At 33.6% G+C, this 21,333-nt stretch overlaps 1 protein-coding gene across 3 annotated transcripts in view; it reads right to left on the reverse strand.

Annotated features, from left to right (window-relative positions):
- LOC106670739 (lachesin-like) overlaps positions 1-21,333 on the reverse strand; it is a 340,305-nt gene that overhangs the window by 35,051 nt on the left and 283,921 nt on the right. For all 3 annotated transcript variants that reach the window (XM_014401318.2, XM_014401317.2, XM_014401319.2), the window contains one exon: positions 19,864-20,002. In XM_014401318.2, the coding sequence (XP_014256804.1) occupies positions 19,864-20,002 (139 nt within the window). The remainder of the gene's footprint in view (positions 1-19,863; positions 20,003-21,333) is intronic.

Consider the following 21,333-nt stretch of genomic DNA (forward strand, 5'->3'; position numbering starts at 1 on the left):
ACTCAGTTCACTAATATATGATAAATATAATTAATTTTAAAATTCAATACAAACAAGGCCAAACGTTTTTTAATATTAAACAATTTCCTCTCTACCAGTATTTTTTAAATAAAAAAAAACTGTCCAACAAAGAAATAAGGAATGAAACCATAATATTGTGACTCAACTGCAAAAACAGTGCTCTAAATGATCATTACTATTAAAATAACTTGTCGATTGCTATATTTTAATTTAAACAATTGACCTTTGCTCCCAAATATAGGTAGAAATAGTTAATAACAGGGCTTTCTTCTGAACCTAAATGGCGGAACATCATTTAAAAACATACAATGCTAAGCATTCGGTTAATTTGGTGGTGATTCTTTTCATTTTTAATCACTTAGGAGAAAAAAACGGAAACGGCAATTATTTCAAATAATGTATCTAACCTGACAAGTAAAATGCCGCAATGAAGAAAAATTGACCAACACTAATGAAAACTGGGCGAAGAGTCGTTACTCTCTCCAAGGCGACATATTTCGTTGGTCAGGCGGCAAATATTGTTACACTTGACCCGGAATGTCCTACATCCCCCACCATATCCGCCGGACGTGAACCTTTCAGATTGAAATCAATGGGAAATTATTTAATCTAAAAAAATCTTCGCCATGATTCGGAAAACCGGCCGATTTTATTGACGACATTGTCTTTCTCGGGGCTATTTATTTTGCAAAATCCTGCTTTATCAAAATATACGATTTTTTTGTCAATTTACCAGACAGGGATTATCTGTTTCGACAAGATAAGCTTAATCAAATAAAAAGTCAAACTGTAATATAAAAAAGAAAGATACAAAATATAATTGGGAATTTTCAAAACGCTTGGATCATTTTCTAAATAAAAAAATAATAAAATGTTTATTATGTTTAATATTATTACGTTGAAGTGTAGTTTAGGTAGAATTTATAATCGTAAATTTTCAATTTTTGACTTTGGCGGACATGATTAAGCGATCCTTTTCGTTAATTTAGTGTATGTTGAAGTGGGGTCAGAAGATTGTCGGGGGTGGAAGCCGAGGGTAATCGAGTGCTCTAATCACGTAGGAGGTTTCCCCATTTACCCGACCTCGCACTGCACGCTCCACATCACTTAGTTATATTGGCTTCTTATCAAACCTTTTTCCAAGTTCAATCGTACGCTACGAGCCTTTTGTGGACGGGACGACGCTATGAGAAATGTTCAACGCCTTCGTGATCGCCAGTTTGCCAAGTGTTACATTTACTATGAGGACAATATTTTCAACATTTTACAACTTTGTTGTGGGGGGAGTACTTATAAACTTTTACGCTCCGCATGGAAGTAATTGCCACACAGAAACATCTTTGAACTTCCTTTACGACTTTGTGCGAATCCGTTGCGAAATATTCGAGTTAAAAATATTACATTTGAATAATATTTTTTGCTTAGTTTAAGTGTGACTTGATATCCGCTGTGAATTTGAAATGTGACCGTCATATCATCTGATTATGCAGAAACGTTGTTACCTGAAAGAGAATACATGTCAGCGTTAGTTTAGAAGAGGAATATTTCCCTCGATACAAACCTCCTTATTTTCCAGTTTCATTTTTGGAAGAATATTTATCTAACAACAGTTGGAAATACTACCCGTTTCTTTTAAAGAGAGAAAATGTTAAAAATTACTATACAATTAATATAATCGGCTAGAAAAAAGCGACAATCGATTCACTGTAATGATTTGAAATTGACATAATTAGAAATAATTTGTTGAAATCGTGCGGAGCGTTATAGAAAGAGATAGTTTAAAAAAACACTTTTTTCATTTTTTTTGCCGTCGTTTCGACCTTCATTCGGGACATCTTCAGGGCATACAGTGTGTTGTTATTCTTGTGGTGTCATATTAGTATTTTGTGAAAGTGTTGTGATAAAAAAATCACAACATTAAAATAAGTGCTACAACAAAATGAATAACTATAAATGTGGTAGATTAAGGTATAATTTGTTTAGTAAAAAGTGTTTTTAATTGGGGAAATTTTATTTTTTCTGATTAATTGATTGTTGAATTCAATTTTGCCCGTATTAGTGCAGTACTGCACGCCGCCATAAACTGGAAGCCCAGGGTCAGAATCAAGTTGATTTCAACTCTCAGCGCATGCAGTTTTTAAACTTAAACTGCAATATTTACATTTTAAATACAGTCTTTTCTGATAACTTACCATTGATTCAAGTAGGGTGGTGGAGTACACAACATTCCTCCATCACCTTTTGAAAATACTACATATTAATTTATTTCAATTAATTAAGGTTTTGGTTGAGGTAAAAATGAAAGTGTCACCAGCGGGATTCGAACCCACGACCTTCGGCTAGATACGCTGCTGCTCTACCATTTGAGCTATCGTGACTTCGATCCACTCGGACACCAACCTTCCACCTCAACCCCACCTTTTTGAATTTTTCCTCCTATTTGCCATTTTTCCACCACGAGACCTAATAAATATTAATTTATATTAAGCAGTCTTAATTGACCTATTAATTAATTTAATCACTTGTATATTTACCTAAGGTCTTGATTGGTCCTGAATTGGACGGTTGAAGAAAACGATTAACATAGAAAACTATTGTACAAGGGTTTAAGGTTATGGAGCACATGGCCAGCATAATAACTTTTTGACGGTGAAAACAAAAAATTATAAGTGATTATTAACATACAATGAAACATTTTGAAAATGAAAATAATAATTTATAGTAAAATAAAACAATACCTCGCTAAAAATCCATATAACTAAAGGTCCAATCATTTTTTTGTTCCGACTAGCAATTTCTTACAGGTATATTTGTGATCACAGAGAATATATTTAAAACTAAAATTACAGGTATGTACAGAAACTATACAAAGGATCGTTTTCTTCATTCTTGGGAAAGTATGTAAATCATTTTATTACATTGATTGTTAATTGTATGTTACTGTGTATTTATTTGAATTTGTAATAAATGCCCTGATGATGGCACTGTAAGAAGCCGAAATCTCGGTGAACCCAGCATTTAGTCTTCTTTTTTTCACCTGTCGAATGACCTCTACGAAGATTGGAACCCTGTACAAGTAAAGGCTTTAAAAGAGATTATTGTTTTAGAAAAGGCCAGTGCAATGACTTTATCCGGTTGAAAAAGGCATTGAATTGCATGAATTATATCAAGGCTACTATTAAATAGCTTTATCGTAAAGAAAGATTAATCACACTATTCATTAACTGTTTCAGCCCGGAAGAAAGTCGACTTTCGAGAAGGAAAATTCAATAAATAACAATTAATTATTAAGGAAATAAAGCATTATTTATGACAGTATTCGTTACTGTTGAACAACGTGCTACTGAAACAATGATCAAGTAAATCTTGAATGTCAAACTGACATTATTAGTAGATCATCAGATAGTCATTGAAAAATAAGTTTTTAATACAAGCTGGTATTTCTTATTAAATACTGAGTGTATTAGAAGGCTTTTTATTCTTTTCACGTATAAAATAGATCAATTATGATAAAGTTAATTTAATGATGCATATTACTAGAGGAAAAGTGAAGTAGAGTGACTGTTGAACAGAAGTAAACATAGACTAGAGAATTAGCATACAGAGTGTTCTCTCAACAGCCAAGCACTCCGGCCAAAGCCGTTTAAGTGAATTTTAAATAAAGAAGACGAATCCAAAAAAGGGGCTTCGGTGCCCGCAGGAGGCGATAAAGCGAAAGGTCTTTGGAACCATGCCCACCCTCAATGACTGATTCCCCTATAACGTAGTCTGACTACTGATCTTTACGTACATAAAGAGGTCTTTATTTTGCAAATGGACCGATAACATGCAATCCCAAACCGATAACAGCTTAATGTGAAAAACTGTATGCATTTATTTTTATAATTTAAAAAAATTGAAAGGCATAGTTTGTTAACTCGTCCAATTAAATCCCATCTCTTTTATCTAAATCAAGTTCATGTAATTGAATAAATTTAAGAAATATGTAATTACTGGTAATTATTCAAACAATTATAATAATAAACTATGTGTGGTGATTAGTGACCGTTAGTCCAAGACTATTCAGAAATCGTGAGATGCGGTCGGATATGATGTAGGNTAATCTCTACACATTTAAGAAATATACTGGACTCTTTTCCAACATTTAAGCTGATGATTTTAATATTTTCGTTTGTAGATATTTTTAAAAATCTGAGCAATATTTCAAAGTAAAAGTTTTAAATGTCGATCTATTCAACTTTTTTAATGATATTTTTGATACTACTTTAAGAATTATTAGTTATTAAGATATCGTGAGATGCGGTCGGGTGTGATGTAGGTGTGATGTACTTATTGAAATAGTAGATAATCTAATAGTTAGGTGCATCTGAATATTGTGAACGTAACATTGCATTGAATAAAATTTATTGTCCATTATATATATTATATTTCGTGGTCCGATTGACCAAATAACATCTTTTAATTAATTAATCTTTATGTAAGGTATTGAAATGAAAAAGGAAGTGTCACGAGCGGGATTTTTCAAATTCAGTGTAATCAGGATTCGATTCTCGGCGGAAAATTTCAACCAATACCTTACATACAGATTAGTTAATTGAGAGAAGTTATATGGTCAATCGGACCACGAAATATAATGGATTTAGTAAGTAAAACGAGGTATATCTTCACTAAAGCTCTCCGTGGCAATTTCATTTGTCGCCGAGAATCAAATAGATTACATGAAATTTGAAAAATGGCAAAAAGGAGGGAAAATTCGAATGGTAGGTTGATGTGGGAAGTTGGTGTCCGACTGGATCGAAGTCACGATAGCCAGTGGTAGAGCAGCGGCGTATTTAGCCAAAGGTCGTGGGTTCGAATCCCGCTCTTGACACTAACTTTTATTTTAAAACAATATCTTACATAAAGATTAATTAATTATTGTACATGTCGCAGAACCTTTATTTAATTTATTAAAAATGTATTTTTTTATCTGCCTTCCCGATAATTTAAAAAATAGAAATGAGCGACCATTAATCGCCTCAATAAGAAGGGCGATTGAGCTAATAGAGGAATTATTATTCTACTACCCAGAGCTTCTGGTGTTCCTGAAGGCTCTAATATATCTGCCACACTTTTTTTTACATTAATGATTTTTCTAACTTAAGCGTTGTAATTGTCACTTCTACGCGGATGACATTCAAATCTATCTCTACCTTTCACCCCTTGGCCATCAAATTTCAATCGCATGTATCCATGAGGACCTAAATGCCAGAAGATCCTGGATAGATGAAAATGGATTCTCCATATTCAGTCCTCGGTGTTTGGATCCCATTCTCCTATTCTTACGTTACCAAATCACTGTCCGAGATAAAACGGTCCAAAAATTTTGGGATTTGTGCACAAGCCCAAGAGATTTATGCAGGACACTTTAGCCGACCAAGTTCCGGACCTTTTAGGGATGGTGTACGAGTATACCCAGGCATTTAACCCCTCGGGTCTTGGGGGTCGCCAACCCTGCGTTATATATATANGTCCAGTATATAGTTCTATCACGCCATTGAGTTTAGCCCTCTTTAACTGTACCAGTGCGTTTTTCAGTCTTGATTAGGGATTGATTAATTTTGATGCAATTATATATATATACACACATATATCTCCTCCTCTTCATCTCCACTGTATTAACAAATAACCGATCTCATTTTAACCGTCTGTCAACAACGTTGAGGCATCAGACCTATCATGACATCACGTTTCCCAAATTTCCATCGCCGATGCTTCTCCACCTCAGCCCATCCCGGCAACGCAACCCTTCCCCATTTCGATTATGGCAGTTTGGTCTAAGGTGGACTCACCAGCGAGATTGTTAACAGACTCATTAGAATTATGAATTGCTTACTTCCGTGCGTTCTTAATTCCCCTAAAGATCCCATGTGTCTAAATATGTATCGTGGTTAGAAATCGCTGTACTCTTCCGAGTCCGTGAGCTGTCCTCAACACACCTATCTTTTGTTAAACGGAATCATTACCACCCATCTTACGGAAAAGAGCCTTGAAGACCAGCCCGAAGTAGTGGGAAAGGCCTAAGACTACCGCTGTTTACCTTGTACTGATATCTTATCACTACCGAGGGAGAAGGACGACACAAATTTATCACAAGATTGTTCGTTTCTACGATGTAAATCGATTATTCTAAAAATATTTAAATCTTAAAAATTCCAAACTACATATTATATTTATAATTTAAAATTTGAAAAATGTGAAGATTTTACATATGTATGAACAACTGAAACGACCCTGTTCCACAAACGGCTCCTGCTTCAGCTGATACATTCAAATATCAAGTGGAGCATACAGCAATTATCATCGTGGAAGCAATTATTTTACTTACCGCCAAAATAATTGAATCCCGGTGGACAATTTGGAAAATATTAATTGCCAAAGTGGACAAAAGGGGTTGTTTCGGGCTGAAATTCGAGGCGGGGAGCAATTATTTTTCAATTGGACACATGTAAGTTGATTGGATAGAGAGACAAGCGATCCGTTAATTGGCCGCGCCCTGTGAGAACGCACATACGTGTCATACAAATAAACTTTTTTTATGACGGTGCACAACCTTGAAACTTCAAATATACTGGAACGGAAATTTTCACTGGCCGACTTCGATAATTTACTGGTGGAATATTAATCTAAATAAAACATCAACACGGAATTCAAATATAAAAGAGAACTGGCATGTATTTAATTGAACACGATAATTTACATATTTTAAATTTATTGCACGATTCTTCTTTTGAGTTGTTTTCTTTCTCAAAAGAAATAATAAATTGCTTTTATAAATATTTGTTGCATTACGAAAACTGTTTACAAAATTTACTAGAAAGAAATATTTTAGAATTCTCTGTGTGGACTGTGGGGTGATAAATTGGTAATTCGGTCGTTACTGATCCTCCTGGCATGCCTACCCTTGGATAATTAGACTGTCAGACGTGTTTCGGTATTTTATTTATATTTATTTATGTTATTGTATATTTATATGTATGGGGTTTTGTTTGTATTTCGAAAAGGTCATGAAACATGATTGTTTTTATTTATTCTTTATAATTGTAGGTACAAATCTGCCCGTATATGCACTTGAGTTGCATAAAGGTTATGTGCTATCAGGCTCAATGGGCTATCGACAACAAGTTCTTTCCAGCCCCCATCGAAATTAGTTTTAATCTATATATATACAAGAATTGTAGTTGAAAATGCTCCTGTCATCATCAAACAACCTAGTCTTTGAAATGACCTTAATTTGTTACAGTTACCTTTATTTTCTAAACCTTTCCACCATACTAAAGCTGAGAATAATCTCGGTAGAATAATTGCAGCATATAGCCATTTGGGTACCCATGGTTTGATGCCTTAAGTTTTACCGACAATTATCCTACATTGTACCATTGATATTGTACCTTTCCTGTATATTTTATTAATATGACCTTTCCAATCATGTTTCCTGTCAAGCGTTACACCAAGGAATTTGAGTGAATCTACTAACTTTAATTCTATGCCCTGAAATTTAGGGTTTTTAAAATTACCTTCTTCTCCTACTGAACATTATCAATTCCAGTTTAGCTGGATTAATTGATAAACCTTTATCACAACACCACTCATAAACAGTTTCAACCTTACCCTTACTTATTGGAGACTGTTGCACTCAATATTCCTCCATCACCCTTTAATATTATAGTTATTCAATTAATTAAGGTTTTAAGTTGAGATAAAAAAGTCAGTGTCACGAGCGGGATTCGAACCCACGACCTTCGGCTTGATACTAACTTCCCATCTCAACCCCATCTTTTGAATTTTTTGAATTGAGATGGGAAGTTAATGCCCGAGGTGATCGAAGTCACGATTGCTCAAGTGGTAGAGTAGCGGCGTATCAAGCCGAAGGTTGTGGGTTCGAATCCCGCTCGTGACACTGACTTTTTTATCTCAACTTAAAACTTAATTAATTGCATGTTATTAATTGGTCAAGAGGACCATGAAAAATAGTGAATTATGGTTATTACTACTATAGCACTGTTTATACCTATACTTATTATATAACTAACATAATTGGAGTTACATTGGTGCTCAAGATTACGCCATCAGCCCTACCACACTAATAAATCCGTCTCATTATACAAAACCAATCACCACATATCTATAAAATACTATATACATTTAAAAGGCACTGTTTCTACTAAAAATCAGAATGGCGGAATCAGAAAATCGTTGCCGTTGTTGATGATTATGATGATGACATTTATGACGAAGTTGAGGAATGTAAGTGGAGGTTTTTGTTCTCCAAACACTGCAGACTTCTGGCTTATGGAAATTTCCTAGTTCCACAGTTCAAAATGTCAATTCGAACGTTCTTTTAAGAAGTACCAATTTATTGATTGTCGTTGCTTCAATTTCTTTGCAAGGGTTTCTTTGTATCATTCTTCCTCCTCATTGTATAACCTTCAAATGAATCATAATTGAATATACCCATGTTATGTCGATGTTTTATCACATGTTAGTGTCCAGTATATAGTTCTATCACGCCATTGAGTTTAGCCCTCTTTAACTGTACCAGTGCGTTTTTCAGTCTTGATTAGGGATTGATTAATTTTGATGCAATTTTTTTACAATGCTATTGCTTGAATAGCTGATTGGATAACTGATATTATGAAGATTTTAATGACAGTGTAACCTTTTTTAAGATTTACGAAGGTACAAACATTTTCGCACCTATATTTGCTTGTTAAAACCATAACGTGTATTGAGTTGATTGCTCATACGGTTTATGTTTTTTTATGAGTTTTACTAATTCTCCTGATCTGGTTCCTTTGTATGTTTTGGTGCCATCGATAAACCATATCCTTTATCTGATGGTCTTCACAATTTTTCTTTTCCTTGTGTTCAGATTTTGTTGAATGTTGTAAAAAGTGTTTCCGAGTTCATGTAGATAATTTGAAAATCCTTTTTGTAACACCAATACTTTCTTACTTAAATAGACAAAGAAAGATTTTTAATGTTAGCTCCGTAAAATTTTCTGTTGGTCCTTAAATAAAACACGAATATTTCTTCTGATAGCTGACTATTATTTTACAAGCAAATATAATTATAGGCTATCTTGCTAGTTCTACTTTGTAAATATGATTCATTATCTCATTAATTATTAAATATATTCCCTCTTATTTACATATCTTTCAATAAATATTAAATATTCGTTCATCACCCATTAAATTTATAAACAAATGTACATAACAGTGACTATTTTAATTAGGATACTTCATATTCCGCACTGACGATCTTGTACTATATGCACATGCACATGCATAAAAAATACATTCATACTAAATAGTCAGAACATATATCACCAAAGTTAGTATATATACAATAAAACTATAACCTGCAATAAATAAAAGATCTATAAAAGATCCTCTTTCTTCGAGAAATCTAAATATAAAACCGATCAAAATAGAAAGATCCGTGCTTGAACACAGATCCCACATAGGGTGGCATTCATACTCGCTCCCTATATAGAGCCAAGGAATGACGGCGTCCAATTAATTATTTAATAAACACATTGACCAAGCTTTTTCTGCATGCCGGGCGCGACGCGCGGGAAAATATTGTTTTATTATTATTGAATATAATAACTATGACAAAATGAAAATATTTTAGATGCGTTGCGACATTATTGCATTTAAACTTGAATTTTGAATGTAAATCGTTTTGTAATTCTCCCAAAAGCGTTATATTGAAGGAAATATCAGAGAAGGGAAAACAACGATCTTACATTAATATAATCTAGGTTAATTATCTTTTATAATGGCTTTAATGCTTTCGGTTTGACGTCATTTGCCCTATAAGAAATCACTTAACATTAAACTGAAAAGTCCGGCGAGGGGGATAATAGGAAGGGGATGTATAAACTGCCATTTGGTTTATTAATTTGCACGGGTGGCCGGTGCGTCGGGTTATTATTCGAGGAAATGGACGACATTTAAAACGACAAAACGCTTTGTTTGTTTGAAAAATAACTGGCACTGAAAAGGGTTTTACATAATAGATAAATATACGCGGCGGATGTTGAAGCTGCTCCCGAGGCATATTCATGGGCATGAATACTGAAAAATAATAACCCCTCTCTCTTAAACCAACTCATTTGAATAGACAGGCTAATGTTCGTTGTACGCCCAGCTGATGAAAGCGAATGAGAACTTCGTGAACTGTGTTCGACCCGATCGGCATTCATTTCAATTATTCTAACATATTTCAACATTTCAAACCAATTATCACTTGAAGACTTCACTGAAAACAAAAAATTTTTAACTCACTGTCCCTCAGAAAAAGCAATAGACCAGGTTTTTGGACGAAAAAATTGACACCTTTGAAAATGCATATTTTCTCAGCATTTTAAGTCACATACTTGCGATAAGTCTCATTATTTAGAAAAATTTGAGCTGAGAAAAATAACTTTATAAATGTTTTCCGAGCTTCAGGCATTCATAATAAATTCAAAAATTCGGGAACATGTTAAATTATACACTTTTTAGGAAAACTTCAAATTCCTGCGAGGCCAGGAAATCGTCCTTGGAGCGCCCTATAGCAGTCGATAAATTTTTTTAATAACCTTCCAATTGACCAACTTCCACTTTAGCCGATTGGTCAACCGTTTTCGAGTTATTCGCGATTTTTGGGCAAAAACTTGGTTTCTACGTGGCCATGAAAACCCTGATCACTCTCTCTCCCGATTTTCAATGCATAAATTTTGAACCGTATGTTTTCGCAAATTTTGCGTCCTACAGCTTTTGTTCTGGGGACATTATCCAAAAAGTGAACAGGGAGCGACAATTTTTACTTTCTCCTATTGGGATGCGAAATGCTTCTGCTGTCGATAACCACTTATTTACCTCATCATGGAAATCCACACTTTCCTTCCCATTTCACACGTGCTGTGGCAGTTTGGCTTCGAATAACGTATTAAATCGATAGGTTCATTTATGATAAAATCGGGAGAGATTACGATCAGTTTTTTTCCATGAGCAGTAAAACACCACGTTTTTTGCAAAAATCACTAATAACTGAAAAACGATTGAGAAATCGGGCAAAGTGGAGAATGACCAATTGAAAGTTTATTAAAATTTCCTGTCGACTGCTACAGGACGCCGCTCCAGGACCTGGCTTACACAGCTCAATTCGAAATATTCTTAAAAAGTAAAATTCTTGAATTTTTGAATTTACTTACGAATGACTGAATCTAGAAAAACATTTAAAAAGCCATATTGTTCAGCGTACTGAAAAAATAAGCTGTTTTAAAGATGGCCATTTTTTCGTGCAAAAACCTGGTGGTCGGTTTTTAATGCGCAGTATATTTCAGCGAATTGTGATTAACTGGAGAATTGTCATGCAAGAATCAACGTCGAAAAAAGAACAAATATATAACAATATAGTCAATTACTACCGATGTAGTTTATGATAGTCTTCAACAAAAATTTAGGTATGTATGTATAAACAAATAAAAGATGATATCAAACAGAAAGAAGTCTTAGTTTAGCTTTGTAATATACATTCCAATACGAAAATCCGCATACTTGTGTTTTGTTATTTATTTTAAACCATACCTATTTTTATCGTTATATTAATTACAACATACTTATTGTAATGCAAACCAATTTAAAGAGATCAGAATTTCATAACATTTATTTAACAAAAAAAATTAATTTGTATAACTTTTTTAACATTTAAATTTATTTGTTACCTATAAAAGATCGTATACTGTACAATTATGTACACATGATTAACCTATCACACAGCACAACTAATGCCAGCACTACACAGGTAGGACACATGCTTTGAAGAGTCAACCATTGCTGAGACTCAATGTGTATGAGAGTCACGGAGGTCCGGAGGCAACCGTCGGTTGAGGCGACGTGGCAGGTTGTCAGGATGGAAATGAGTGGACAGGGCTCGAGCAGTATGATTAGGATGGTTCGTAAGATTTGGAAACTGGACCGGATCAGTTCGTTGACAAAAGGAATGTTGAGGTCTTTGGATAGTGAGATTAGTGACATAATAAGGTTGAACTTGAAAGAAAATTCAACAAACGATTTAGCTATAAATTAAAATTTAACTAACGATTTATTACTTTGTATTGTTGTTAATAATGCGTACTACCAAGTATCATATTAATGTGGCCGTTTCCTTCTGTCCAGAAGTTTATTCTGCCTTCCCGAAAGATTCGGTGTAGAGGGCAAGTTTGTTCCAGATGTGATTGAAACAAGTTGCCAAAAAGCAAATTGTAAATTATTTTTACAATTAACCCTAATGGAGGCCACAACCTTGGGTGCTGGAAGGGTCGGTGGAGAGCACTAATTTGTTTTTACTAGATTATTTCATTTTATTTACAACAATTTATTTTTTTAAGAGGTCATATTCTGGTTTTGTTTGAGTTTGAATAAAGGTCTGTCTCTGAAAGTTAGTTTTAATTTGATGACTCTTAATTATTTCAATTAATTCTCCACCGTAATGTTGATGAGTGACCCCCAAGATCGCCCCGGAAAGGTAAGTCGGTCGAGTAAGCAAGCAGTCACACAACCTCCTCGAGGTGGGCCTTAAGTTTCCTAGGCAACGAATAAATAAGCGATCGGATTTCGTCTTGTGAAACAGAATCCCATTTGTTGGGGGGAAGGGCTTTCGTTAATTTGAAATACCGATTTCCTTACCCAATATCCCACTGGTTCAATGTGGGGGTTGATTTTCCAGATCTCAATTAATTTCAGAGCAGATGAATAAATTAAATATATATTGTTATTAAATTGAAGATAGTTATGCCGAATATTGAACTCTCCTTTCCCCTTTTTATCTTTTGAATAAATGAAAATAACTAAAATTTGAATATATGGCATGCACACATGTATACGGGTAAAACTATAAATAATACAGTTTTATACATATATAAGAAATATATTGTTATAATAAAATATAAAATAAATGGATTCTTACTTGATTTAAACATAAACAAGATCAGATAAAATAAAATAAACCTTTTTTTTTTTTAATTGAATTTTCTATCTATATATAAATTGAAATTAAACAACTTCCTGAATTACGATTCTTTGACCAGATCGTGGTATTCGATTGACCAGATTGAAACAAAATGAAAATTAGTAAATTTTAATGAAAAGAAAATGAATGAAAATTGACCTTAATAATATTACTCATGTAAAGACGTGCACGTTAACTATGAGTTAAATGAACTTAACAAATAAACTTGCATGCAATAAAATAATAATAATAAAATAAAGAAAACTTAAGTATGAAGTGAAATGGCGAAGCAGGTATGAAAATTGAAGATGTGAAGTCGCAAATGATGAAGAAGCCACAGATAATGAAGAAGCGGAGATGATGAAGAAGTCAAGGTGATGAAGAAACCAAACGAGACGACGATGAAGAAAAATAATGAAGATGAGATGAAGAAGATCAAAGAAAATACAGCCTGGTGACGTCACGGTATAAGCAGTTGATTCCCTGATCTTTCGGCGGTGGTCCCTGAAGGTATAGGTATCGATGATGGGACGTAACGAAATCGATATACAATCGATAGACCGATATACGGGAGATAGCAGTTTTGTCTTTCAAAGTTGCGCAAAGTCTGGCTACTCGACGTCTCATTCTCGATCAAGGGTTCGCGATAACGGCTAATCCTTTCTTGTTTTGTCCGCTTAATCCGTTATGGATCGCGAAATCAACAATTATTTAACAAAATTCTGATTTATCCCCGATACATGTGTAAAATAATAATAAAGTTAATTCATGCAAACATAAATCAAATTAAAATATATAATTAAGAGAGAGAAAAAAAGAGGGAAGGAGACTAGACTTCGTAATTTACGATAAAATATAAATGAAAAAATGCGCCTTAACACCATTCTTCAACAAGAGTAGTTTGAAGCTGTTCAACGCTTGTTGAAGGCGGCGAACGTTGTCTAACACGTCTCATTATCATGTCCCATTTGAAAATGCCCTGACTCACGCATGGGACATGAAACAAAGCGTTCTACACATTTTCTCCATACACGGTCTCCGTATTCATTGTAGCAACAAGCCAAACCGGTACTCACGAGTCGAGAGTGTGTTCGATAAGTGTCCAAGTGAGATGCTGATTTGTGAATAGTCGCCGTTATACTCGATGCCTCTCCAGGAGTAGAGAATTTAATGCAGGACTTCTAGAGAGTATACTATACATACGAAGCCTTCTGATTACTGTTTTAGAACCCACGGACGATTGAGTTGGCTACGCATCAAGGTAGCCGTTAAATTATGTTATGTGGTGCGCTAAGAGCAATAAAACGGTTGTCTCTAGCCCTTGCTCGACTAATGTGACGTAAAGAAATGAGCATGTTAATAATGAAATACACTGACCAGGAAAAATTAAACCCAATTGAGATTTTTTTTCTCGATAAAAGAAAATAGTGCACTTGATTTGTCTCAATGTTTTAACAATAATATTTGTTTATGTTACTTTTTAAATTGTGAGTATAAATTCGTGATAAACACACTTAATATTTAATCGCGTCTTAATCCAAAACGTGGAGAAAGGATTTTTCAATGTTCACTTTCTACGGAATTTAAAATGTTTATTCAGTCTCATTTGAATTCTGAAATAATAAACTGTTTAGTTTTCATTTTTGTTTTCTTAATTTCAATTTTTAAACTTAAAAATGTCACTTAGTGATGAGGGCGCGTAGTGTGGCACTTATTGATGATGGACGTTCCATCAGGTATGCGGCTATTGTCATCGGAGTTCCCTACGAAACACTGTAAGACGCCGTTATACGTTTTCGGGAAACTGGGTCCTACCATAGAACTCCCGGTTCTGGACGCCCAAGGGTAACAGAACCCCAAGATGACCGTTTTTGACTGTGAGAATTTTGGGAAACCGGCACTTTACGATTCATCAGCTCCAGGAAGTTCGAGGTGTCCAAATTTATGAACACACTGCTCGAATAAGATTGAATCAGTATGGACTGATTGCTTTTCGCCATGTAAGACGTCCAGAATTCCAGTCTTTGTCTATTACTCGCTATGTGGATGAAATTCATGAGTTCCCTATCGTCGATGAAATCAGCGACCATCCTATTCTAATGCACGATAATGCCGGTTAACATGTCGCATAATACGAAAGCACCTTCAACAGCATAATTTCAGCGTCTTAGCCTGCCCAGCCCGTTCTCCAGACTTGAAACCCCCCATCATTTGTAGGTTAACGTAAAAGACGAATAAGAGCACGTCCATTACTGATACACTCCACGATCTTGAAAGGACTCTTTGTGCAGAATGTGCTAACTTCCGGCAAAGAGACATTTCCAGACTGGTAGAAAATAAGCCGATGGTCTTTGAGATGTAATTAAGGAAGAAATACGCGATATTGAAATGTTAATTTAAATCGTAACTGTTTTATTTATTTTTATAATTTTTATTTTCCATTTTCTTTAACAATTTACAATTAATTGATTTTACTTGATAGCAAAAACTCAATTATTAAACGTTAAAAATACTTGAAACTTTGATTAGTATATAAAATTATATAGACATCAAGCTATTAAGTGGGTGGAATTTTTTCCAGTCAGCGTATATTCATTGTTTTCCTCGTTGCCTTCAGTTTAATACAGATTTTTCCCGAAATCATATCTGTAATATTTTATATTAAAGAAAAGAAAATAACATTCTTTCAGACAATGCGATAGATAAATAATTATTAAAACTCATAATGTTTTCTTTGCCGTGATTGTGTTATTCTGTGAGCTAAATTATAATTAAATACCAAGAAACATTTAATTTTCTTTTTAGCGTTCATAAGGCTATAGCATTTTTAAAACCTGCTTAATTAAGTTGGTCACTTCTATGTTGAACTTTTCTTTTCATTTCGTGAAATTGTATAATTTATGTTTCCAACTTTTTTCAGTTGAAGTACTGACTTGGATCAAAAGTTTCACAGTAACTGTGGTTTCATGAAAAACCTACAAAAAAATGATAATTTTTTTCCAAAATTTACATTACCTTTTTCAAACAACAATTTTTGTATTACCTAAGAGCAAAATCAGTCAAAATCCTCTCAAACATCAGACTATTTTAAATAATGTTGTTTAAAGTAAACCCCAAATTAGGATTTTTATATCGAGCAATGTTTTCCTCGTTTGCTTACCACACACTTTATCTTACCCGTTAACGTTTTAGTTTTAAATATTATAAGAGAAAAAAACGTTTTTTTCAGACGTTCAGAAAAATAAAAATAAATAGGAATTTAAACCCAAAACGTATATTTTATACATACAGTGACTCACATATTTGTTCACATCAGTAAACAATTTTCTATTATCTCTAGTTTGCAAATCCCGTATTTTTTAATCCAGACAACAGCAATAGGATTGAGTTCGTTGAACTGTTGGTAAACAAACATTCACCCTAATAGTTTTTATTTATGTTTATACCTTTGAATTGAGCCAGTTTATTACAAGTCTTCATGTGGAGAGTTTTGTGACTCGGGTTACTTCATTGCAAATTTCGCAAAAACCATTCAATAATTCGTCTCAAATTTGTTATCAAGTATCATCAATTTAGTTATTTTTCTTACATATTGAAAATATGTCCTTTCCTTAATGGTTATGATCTATTCCGTTTAATTACAGTATGAAGCCATTTTCAACATTTTTGAAAGATCAAATAATAAAATCTCTACAAGAAGGACTTCATTATCGAGAAATTTTAAAAAAATATAAATTGTTATTATTGGGGTAATATCAAAACCTGAAAGATCTTCCCGAATTTACGACAGTTGTTTTAAAAAGAAGAGGAGTGGTCATAAAACAAAATTTTCCGAGGCCAAAAGGCCTTGTATCTACGCGATCCGTTCGATCAGGACAGGTTGACAATGCTGTCCAAATTCAGTGTAGGCCGCGTGATAATGTTAATATGGATGTCAGTGCTGAAACAAACGGAGATGTTTGCTGAGGCCGGATTAAGAGCGACGGGAAGTGAAGAAACCATTGCTGACCAAAGAGTGGCTTGTTGATCGTGGTTTTAATGTCATGGAATGGTCCCCACAGCCACCTAACCTTAATCCAATTGAGCATTTGTGGGGAAAACTAAAAAATCTTTAGCCGATGCTGCAGGAGACGCTTCAAACATTGATCAACTTTGGGAAAAAACACAAGTTGAATGGGACCTAATTGATCCAGTACAGTTCAGAAATCTCGTGTAAAGTATGCCCAGAAGGACATACAAAATATTAAAGGACTTTCTATGATACAATCATATTATCGTTCGCACACGGTAATTTCTTTTCTATTATTTTAATAATTATGATAAAGGAACAATTGAATTTTTTGGGTGTTTTTTGTGTTAAGATAAATAAAATTATTAAAAAAACTACGTTTATTTGATGTCCTACAATTGTTTTGTAAAGTAAATAATGATATAACCCAATTTGCATTCAGCTGTGAACGAATCTATGAGTCACTGCATATATACTTACATTACTAGTCTTGTGATAATGTTCTCTTGCAAACTAAATTGAAATGGAATAACAAAAACTTTTAATTTTCTTCCTCGCGTTCATGAGATTATACCATCCTTCAAACAGTTTTAATTAAGTTGGCTATTTCTATGCTGAAGGTTTTTCCAAGATTCATTGAGTGAATTTGTATAATTTATGGTTCCAACTGTTCAAACTTGGTTAAAACTAGGAATAGCGGTACGACAATACGAGATTTTTAAAAAGAGACTTGCTTCCTATTATTATACCAATTCTGTAATACATTACGAACAAAAGTTGAACAGTAGAGAATTAAAAAGATTAAGACATTTATTGAAAGTTTACATGCTGCTGATGACGATGGATATTAGGAAGTCGGGTTTTTGTTCCCTAAGCACTACCGCCTTCTGGCTTGTTGTGATTATTCTCCTAACGAGTAGTAGTTAGTAGTAGTAATATATATATAAAGGTTGTTTCCATTAAGCGGTGCTTTATTTTTCAATCTATAATTGGGTCATCAGCGAATATACTTATTAATTTTTTTATTTGAGTTTAGTCCTCTATGAATGTAGCAATGATTTTGCCAGTCTTGGTGGGTGTTGTTTAAGCGTAAGCTTACTGCGTTATTTAGCACCTCTAGAGTTTATCCACCTCTCCTTTTGTCTTTTAGAGCCATCCTGATGAAGGATTCTATGTTTCTTTTTGTTATGAGCCAGATCGTCCTCTGGACGGTGGGTCCGCCTTTTGTGCTCTTTGGGTTAGATCTTTTAATGCTGAGCCAAATGTTCCCCAAATAGTAAAATACTTACATAATTTATTTTAGGTTTTGAGAAGAGAGAAGAAACCAATTTTACATATATGTAGATTGCAACCTGACTCTTTTTACATATGAGTTAAAGTGCGAAAGACACTGGGCTTTATAATAACCTTCTACAACCTTAATATTGTAATCATTTTCCATTATTTAGCCTGCTACTGCGTTTAGCGGGGAAAAACTGATTATAAAAAAAACCCGCTCTCACTTTTGATTCATAGTAATGATTTTAAATTATGTGAACAATTTAAAACTACTTTAAGTGAGAATCACCTTTTTGAGAGATAACAAATTTAAATAACTTATATGTACATATTTATAAATTAAGTATAAACATTATATGTATAATTCAAAAAGTAAAATAATAAATAGGTTGAATAAGTAGTATAAATAAATATAATAAATATTTAATTAGATAATAACTTAGGTAATAAGATAATAAATTGGATAATAAATAGATAATAAATTTGATAATAAATAAATATGTACATACATTCACAGATAAATATGTGATTGCATACATATGCACATGAACTCACATGTATCCACACTTTAAGAATAAATAAATAAATAATTAAATACATAAGTAAATGTAACGTGTGTACATGTGTGGGGATTTTTTTTAGGTTTTCAACTCTTATGCTTTAAACAGAATCTTGTCCCCTCTGGAACAGTCTCTTTTGAAAGTCAATTTGAAATTCTACGAAACAATATATATATTTTTTATTTACAAATTTTATTAAGGATCCAAACAAATTGTAATTACAAAGCGTGATATCTAAAGAATCTAGATTGAGAAGTAAATATTTTCTTACATTGTTGATTCATAATTGATGGCTATCACCTTTGGTGAAACTAAGAAGCTGCTCGCTTTGTTCAGGAGTATGTAAGTAAGGCCGACAAACATCAAGTATACGCGAACCTAAGTCCAAAACTACAAGCCGACCTGCAGTGAATTTCACGATTAATTTCTCAACGTAAAATTTCTCTGTTGAAAACTACGTGCTATGAGCATCGCAGCCAAACAAAGAGCACAAAGTTTTAGTTGCAAATGTCCCGCCGTTTCCCTTTTTGGAATTCATGAAGCATACAGTGGTTTAAATGCTCTTTTTGAAACTCCATCTTTTATGCTTTAAATTGTACCAAACAACTAAAGAAGTTCTAACAACAAAGACCGAAGCATAAGTCTTTCAAGTTAGATTTAAAAGACCACTTATGTAAACAAGAGAAATGTAGACAAAACATATCATTCACCATCTAATTGTTTATATATTTGAAAACCTTAGGTTCTTTCATCGCAAAAATAACTAGTTTATTTTTATCAGAAATAGTATGTAATTAATTTGCAGGAGCTATTTTTGTTAAATAACAAATCAAGTAAATATATATATATATATATTTGTTTAATAAAGACGGGAGATTTTTAAGATTTATTTTTTTGAAAGTGTACTTTAGCATTAATTAGTTTAGAATATAAAGTAAAACATAAATTGCTTACCCATCTAGAAGCATTTCGCCCCCGTTTTTGATCCAGTAGTTGATGGTATTGGGAAAAGCTTCGGCGTAGCATTTGAGTTCGACGTCAGTTCCGAGGGGCGATCCCAACAGCTGATTGGGCACCTTGATCGTTGGAGCAACTGGAAAAGCAAAGAATTCTGCACTTTGAGATGTCTACAAAAAGTAAAAGAAGCTATTAATGAGCTTATCTTAACTAACGGATTTACTTTCGACTTGACAAATTTATCTCAATGTCTGAAGGCTGATCATTTTACAGACTGTTTAACATCTGAACAATTTTACCTGCTTTGATGTTTAATTTTTCATGAAATTAAATATATAAAGACAATTCGAAGTTCTTTACACATTAATAAAAAAGTTGGAAAGTTAGTTAACATGAGAACTAACATAAACAAATTAGACAATTTTTTAAATTGTATAGAGATAAGTTTTCCAATGTTTTTATGTATTGCACTTAAAATGTATATATTTAAAGAAATCTTTAACATGAAAACAATGGTGCAATGGGATTAGTCAAAAAATGACCAAGTTATGACAAAAAGCTGCGTAATTTCGAGGAGGAGCTGTATATTTTACTGATTTTGGCAAAAACTCGAAATCCTCTCTGTCGAGAGAAAACTATTTCTTTGTATAGCTATTTCTTAATTATTAATTGTGTCAGGACTATTCTATTAACTTTACTGAACAATATGCAGAGGTCGAAGAAGAATATTTCGTGTTTTCCTTGAACCATCGCTAATCCTGTTCAACGTAATGCATTAGGAACCAGAGGGTAGTAGCTGCCATGCGGAAGAAAGCCCCATGTAGTGCCTTCTGGGGAGATTTTGGTAATGAAGCATCAAAAAGAATAGTCACGAGTCAGTGGTTGACACTTGTACAGTCTGGGCAGTTGGTCGCGAAGATGAGTGGCTAGAGATTTGTTTGATTTCTATGGAATGAGCGTTCTTTGTAGTGGAGTGTCTCCCTTCACATCGATACATCCTTTGTGGATTTCAGTTATTAAATGTTGTTATGAAATGTGAAGACTTGAATTACTTTATTATCGCTACACCGACGGATTCAGAAGAAAAGCCAATTTTGACAAATGATCGACTCTCCGAGATATGTGTCTCTCTCTAGCTCTGCTATTGACCACAATTTTCTTTTCTCAAAATTTACATCAGAAGTGGGGTTGGATTTACCATCCTCCTTCTGTTTTACAAATAAATATATACAATATGGGCTCGATGATTATAAAAATTCCTTTTTTGTAAAAAGGGTCCCTTTTTTCAATAATTAATATAAGCTAAGCGTAAAAGCAACCTCATGATCCATACCTATTCTGAAATGATTCCTATCCTAAATAAACTTGCTAATGTTAACCGTTTTCGAAATAAACGGGGAGAGCCATCTTATTGTTACAAAAAGCAAACCCTTTCTCACACTTCTACCACCAGGAATAACTCAGAAA

The sequence above is a fragment of the Cimex lectularius genome, unplaced genomic scaffold (genome assembly GCF_000648675.2).
Source record: "Cimex lectularius strain Harlan isolate CLEC.00 unplaced genomic scaffold, Clec_2.1 scaffold22, whole genome shotgun sequence".
In the NCBI taxonomy this organism is placed as follows: domain Eukaryota; kingdom Metazoa; phylum Arthropoda; class Insecta; order Hemiptera; family Cimicidae; genus Cimex; species Cimex lectularius.